Raw genomic sequence first — 6,000 nt, forward strand, 5'->3', positions numbered from 1 at the left:
GTCCCTCCTCTGTGCTCCCTGCTTCCCCAGGCTGTGTTTACTCCACAGCTAAGGGACGCCTCCCGGCCTCTCCCCTCCTCACCTCTGCCCCTGTTGTAGTGTGGACACAGCCTACGTGTTCCCAGGAATGATCTCTGCTCCTCTGTGACCCTGTCCCCTGTGTGCAGCTGGAGGGCAAGCTGTGTGCACCCTCCACTCCCAGCACAGACCTGTGTGGGAGTCTGGGGAGCTGACAGTCACTTTGCCAGGGGTGTGACAGGGAGGTGCGGCCCATGTGCCTGTGGCGTGTTCTGCATTTCTGAGCATCTCAGAGTGCAGAAGCTGTCTGCTCGTGACATCTTCCCCGGCATGTGCTGGGTAACACGGGTGATGGTCACTCACTCTGTACAGTTAACATCTGATAAAGTGCACAAAGCATCCGTCACATATAGTTGCCACCCCAGCTAGAAGCTTCTTGTGCCCCTTGCAGCAGCCCATGCCCAGGGATGCTTGTCCTGACTTGCTGTCTGGGACCCGATTCACCTATCCCTGAACTTTCTATACACGTGTCCCTTTTATCTGCTCTACACTGGCACCGTGATGTTGTTAGGACTCACCTGTGACGATCCAAGTGTGAGTAGCCGAGTACCTCACTGCGAATGCACCGCGTTGCTATCTGTTCTCCTGGCGTGGATTCGGGTTAGTCACTGTGTTCACCCACTTGAGAGACTGTCAGACTCCTTTCCAAAGCTGTGGCAGCATTTACGTGTCCACCTGCAGCCTACAGGGTCCAGTTCCCCTTCCTCCCCAAGGCTTGTTCCGTTTCTGTAGGACCCATCCCTGATGCAGTGACATCGGTGTCTCTTCATTGGCCGTCTGTTTGGATCCTTTGCCCAATGGTTTGTTCACTTTTAACGCTACTAATGATGTAACTGGAGGGAAGTCTGCCGTGGTCCTTCTTTTCCATTTTTCCCGTCTGTTCTTTTATGTCCCCTTCCTGCCTCCTTTTGGACTAAGTATCTTTTATATTCATTTAGTCTTTGTCTTTTCAGCTCTGCTTTTTCAGTGGCTGCTGTAAGGACTGCAGGGTGACCTTAACTGGCTCTATCTGCCTCTGTCACACCACCTCACGTACCGTGAGCGGCTCACAACAGGACACTAACCCCGCTTACCTCTTTCTGGCCCCCGTGGTATTAAACGTGGGATTTGATTTCTGTGACTGTACGATAAACCTCATATTTTTGAAACTTTTGCTTTAGTACCTGTAGTCAGAAAACCTGTGTCTGGGAGGTGGCTGGTGCCCTGTGGTTCAGGTAGTGACCTTCAGGTGCATCCAGGTTCAAATCCAGACTTTGTCCCGGGATGGTTGTCCAGCTGTTGGCGTCTGTGTTGTTGTTTGGGAAGTGAGATGGAAAACTACCTTCCACATGAGTGCTTAGGGCTGAGATGCCAGGGAAAACATCGGCCTCTGTGCTGGTGAGGGGCTAGCGACAGGAGCCCTGAAAGTGGCCCTGACGAGACGGGCACTACACCCAGGCCCTAAGCTGGCTGGGTAAAAGGATAAGGGCAGGACAAGGTGTCAAAGGGGGATTGAGCACTGGGGCAGCAGAGGAGCCCCCCCATGGGGTCATATCTTGGACATAGCTTCCCAGATCCTTCTCCCGCCTCCCCGCCTGCAGCAGGGCCTCCCCAAGCTCTTGGCCCAGCCGCATCGGTTACCACCGGGCCGCAGCATTAGCACAGCTGAGAACAGTTAGGAAGAGCCTGGTGTGGTTTGATCCGCTGCTTGGTGCAAAGGAGGGGCCCTGAGGATCAGGGGACCACTGAAGGCCTCCGTCCAGGCCAGGCCTTCTTAAGTAGTCTGCGTGGGTGATGGCCTACCTGGAGAAGAGGGCTCCGTAGGGGCTGGTTGTTGCTTGTTAGGCCTCAGGAAACACGTTACATGTACCGAGAAGTAGGAGAGATGTGGCGGCTCTCGCTTTCTGTGAATGGAAACAGCTGCCGCATCCTCAGGGTGGCTGAGGACAGAGGGGTCACTTCTCTGTCAGGCTGACTCTCCGGGGACAGCAAGCCAGAGCAGCTGGCCATGCAGGTACGCCCTCTGCCTCAGGCTGGTGCTGTGAGGGTCTTCCCACGCCCCCAGATGGCGCTCCCCGAGGGCACAACTGTCTCCCTGATCTGCCATGCTGGGTGGCTCATGGCTTCACACCTGGGGGCAGGGGTGGGGCACATGCAATAAACGTGCACAGAAGTCTAGGCCTGTGGACTCCCACCACCCAGACCCTGCAGACAGTGGTCCCTCCTGCTCCTGGGCCTGGTGCTGATGGCCTGTGCCCTCATGATGTGCAAATGAATCACAGAAACAGGAAAGAAGCACCTAAGTACAGGCGTGTGTGTGGAGCAGGAGCTTCAAGGGGTGGGAAATCCCAAACCCCGCGGTGCCGCCTCTGCATCCTCTTGCCCTCTCCCGATGCAGCCTAGGAAGTGGGCACCAGAGTCCAGCGGGCTCCTCCCAGTGAAAGTGGGTTGCAGCTCACGCATGTCCCTGTGAGCACCGTGGTGAGGGTGAGAGTGCCTTCTCCACACAGCAGTGAGGCTCCGGGCACAGGCTCCCCAGCCCAAGCCAGTGGAAGGGACCAGGGGCCCACAGTCCCTTCTTAGTAGTTTGAACCCAAAGCCTGAGATTCGCCCTGCCTCTCACCCGGCTTCCCTTCGCAGGGACAGGCACCAGCATCGTGGTGGTGAACGGCCGTCTCCGTCAGGAACTGAAGATCCACGAGAACTTCGAGGAGAAGAGCACCTCCTTCGTGGCTTTCCAGCTCCTCCCCGAGGTACCTGGCAGCGTCTGTTGGTGCAACGCAGCCCGAGGGTGCCAGCGCACGTAGCTGCCAGCGCCTGCGTCACGGTTTCTGTTTCAGCAGGAGCAGCTGTGGGCGGCGTGCTTAGGGTGCAACATTTGCATCTGGGGCCTGAAGGACCTGGCCCAGCCCCCTGGGAGGATTCACCTGCCCGACTGCACCGAGATCAACTGCATGATCAGGGTGAAGAGGCAGGTAAGGTAGCTGCCCCTGCAGGGCCTGTGTGGGAAGGACATGGGTCTGGGCGAACCTTCCACGGGCGTAGCAAGTAAAGCACTCACGGCACACGCATGCATGTGTACTGATGCCTGTTCCCCCGGCAGATCTGGGTGGGCGGCACAGGGCTGTCTCAGGGGAAATCCAAAGGGAAGATCTACGTGATTGACGCTGAGAGGAGGACGGTGGAGAAGGAGCTGGTGGCCCATGCGGACACCGTGAAGACCCTGTGCTCTGCAGAGGACAGATACGTGCTGAGTGGGTCCGGCAGGGAGGAGGGGAAGATCGCCATCTGGAAAGTCGAGTGAACGTGGTCAGTGTGCTGATTGGAGCTGTGCTCTGGGAGCAAGCGCCACGTGCCTTACGCCTGCTTTCCCTGCACTCCAGAGAAGGCGGGAGATACCAGCCTAGTAGGCGCGTCCACTGCAAGTGCCTGTTCCGCCTGTTATGAGACCAAGGATCATGCACTTTCTCTCTCGGACTTTCCTGATTACACTGTACCAACAGCGTGTCCAGTTGGGGTGCTTCTTGGGCAGGCAGCCGGATCAACTCTGTGGTAACCTCTGCTGAGACACTCCCCCGTGTGTTGTCTAGAAAGTTCCAGAGTCCACGACCAGCACGGGAGCCAAGTCACACCTGACCTGCAGACTTGACGTTGCTCTCTGGTTTGCCATTCCTGCACTTCACCCATTCACTCAATAAACACAGCCCCAGGCCTATGGGAGCCTCAGGCGGACGTCCTGTTTCCAGCGAAGCTTGCGAGCAGGGGTATTTTAACGTGAGCGCTTTGTGCCTGCCGGGGGTGGGACGGGACAACAACACTGTGACGGCTGTCTGGACAGGGGTTGGGGCAGCTAAGGCAAACTCTGTTTTTAACTAATGCAGAATTTTTATAATGAAGGAACCTAGAGACTTTTTTCTACCACAGACCAAAGCTTCCTCTAAGTCAGCCTGGTGGCCTAGTTTCCCAGTAAAGTTGCTGCCACGCGCCCCTCAGTAGACACTAATGTACGTGCCACCACACTGGCGTCCTGCGTGCACGTGGTACGTGGACGTGTAGACCGTGTATTATTATTTAACTCAAGACGATCTTATTAACTATAAATAACTAAATATTTGCGAAAAAGACCTTTTGCACATTTTTCCTTGGTTATTGCAGTTTCGTTCCCTGTAAGTCCAGCAGGAAGGTTTGGCATGTTTGCTGGGCATGGGACGCACACCTGCTGTCGCTGGGTGTGGGGCCGCCGGACCCTGGGCTCTGGTTTTCGGGACTCCATCCTCTGAGCAGCCTCTGAGGTGCGTGCCAGGCCCCCAGGACAGGGCCGCATGCCAGACGCACCTGAAGGGCCCCCAGGAGGGATTGCTTTGGCCAAGCCTCTGCTTGGTCCATGGGACCCAAGCACTTAGGAAGGTCCTGAGCAGTGGCCGGCATTTTGGGGCATCCTGGGAAGTTCCCCCGGAGTCTGCTCACCAAGAATGTGCATTTCCGACTTCTCGGACGGCTCGGCCAGCAGCAGAGGGTAGAAGGTTGAATTCTGCTTTTGTAAACGTGGTAAGTTCCAGCAAAAGCCTATGAGAAATAAACATTATTTAATGCCATTCCACACATATCCAGGTATTTGCACCTTGTCGATAATAAACTTTGTTTACTAAACACTGACGTCCCCTCGCCTTTACCCACCGTGAACTGGCGGCAGAGATCTGTGAAGTGTTACAGGACCACTGGATTTGCGCTCTCTTCATCCTGAGCACCGAGCACGTGATTTTAATGCAGACTTTTCATTTCCTTTATTCTTGATGGTAATTTCCAAGATCTTATTTGCCAGTGGTTGCATTTAAAACAACTAATGCAGCCTGGCTGGTGTGGCTCAGCAGTTGAGCATCAACCTCTGACCCAGGAGATCGAGGTTCGATTCCTGGTCAGGGCACAGGCCCGGGTTTCGGGCTCGATCCCCCGTAGGGGGCGTGCAGGAGGCAGCCGATCAATGACTCTCTCATCATTGGTGTTTCTCTCTCCCTTCCTCTGAAATTAATAAAAATATACAATAAATAAATAAAATAACCCAGGAAAACCAGAGGCTTTTAGGAAATGGTTGTTTATATAAGAGAGAAAAACTGGTGAACACTGAAGTTAAAAGGGGACTAATGGGGCTACAGCAAGTGTAGGTTCTGCACCCAAGTACGTGGACCATGGGGGGTTGAGATGGAAAGGGGCTGTGCCATTGTGTCTCCCCTCTGTGCTGTGGAGATCCCATGACGAACGGCCTGTCACAGGAGGGCACCAAAGTGAGCCGGACTCAGTAAACACACAAGGATGCCTTCCCTGCCTTGGCAGATCCTGAATTAAATTGGTACAAAGATGTTTACCTTCAACTGGAAGCCAATTTGCTTTAACATAATTTAATACAAATTCAGCTGTGCGGCCGTATTTCAGACGCCCGGAGAGAGAGTTCGCTCGGTGTGTTGGCTCCACCACACCAGGGAGGCCTGCCCGCCCCCACGGCTGCTGCACAGGTAAAGGTGATCACGTGGCAACCTTTCCACGATCTGTTCTCGGAAGAGGTGGTGGCAGGGCTACTCTCAAATGGCAGCCTTGGAATTAGATATTACTGCGACATCGGAGTTAAGAAACGTGACTCTAGTTCGTCCTGGGAGAGTCCTCAGGGAGGGGAGGGGGTTCCTCTGTGTGGCTGGAGGCAAAGGTCTGCATTTCTCATGGCATTGCCATGGGGTCCCCTGGGGGGGAGGGGGGAGGGGGGAGGCAGGGGCTCCTGGACACAGAGCTGGTTTCTCTTGAGCATGTACAGGGCCCTGGGAAGCTGTGGGGTTCTTTGCCTTGGAACAGACGGTCTGCGCCTGTACGAGGCAAGTGGACTGGCCACGAGGCCTGGCCCCATAAAATGGAGACAGTTTCTTCTTCCAGGGCTGGTTTGCAGACTGAGGAGAC

At 55.2% G+C, this 6,000-nt stretch overlaps 1 protein-coding gene across 2 annotated transcripts in view; it reads left to right on the forward strand.

Annotated features, from left to right (window-relative positions):
• DENND3 (DENN domain containing 3) overlaps positions 1-5,424 on the forward strand; it is a 40,544-nt gene extending 35,120 nt beyond the window's left edge. Inside the window, exons 21-23 of one of the 2 annotated variants that reach the window (XM_081116360.1) lie at positions 2,698-2,810; positions 2,898-3,032; positions 3,161-5,424. In XM_081116360.1, coding sequence (XP_080972486.1) covers positions 2,698-2,810; positions 2,898-3,032; positions 3,161-3,361 — 449 coding nt within the window. In that variant the 3' untranslated portion in view covers positions 3,362-5,424. The remainder of the gene's footprint in view (positions 1-2,697; positions 2,811-2,897; positions 3,033-3,160) is intronic. The other variant, XM_081116361.1, reaches the window with a different exon arrangement.
• Positions 5,425-6,000: the final 576 nt, after the last annotated feature.

The sequence above is a fragment of the Miniopterus schreibersii genome (genome assembly GCF_964146895.1).
Source record: "Miniopterus schreibersii genome assembly, chromosome: 17".
NCBI lineage: Eukaryota > Metazoa > Chordata > Mammalia > Chiroptera > Miniopteridae > Miniopterus > Miniopterus schreibersii.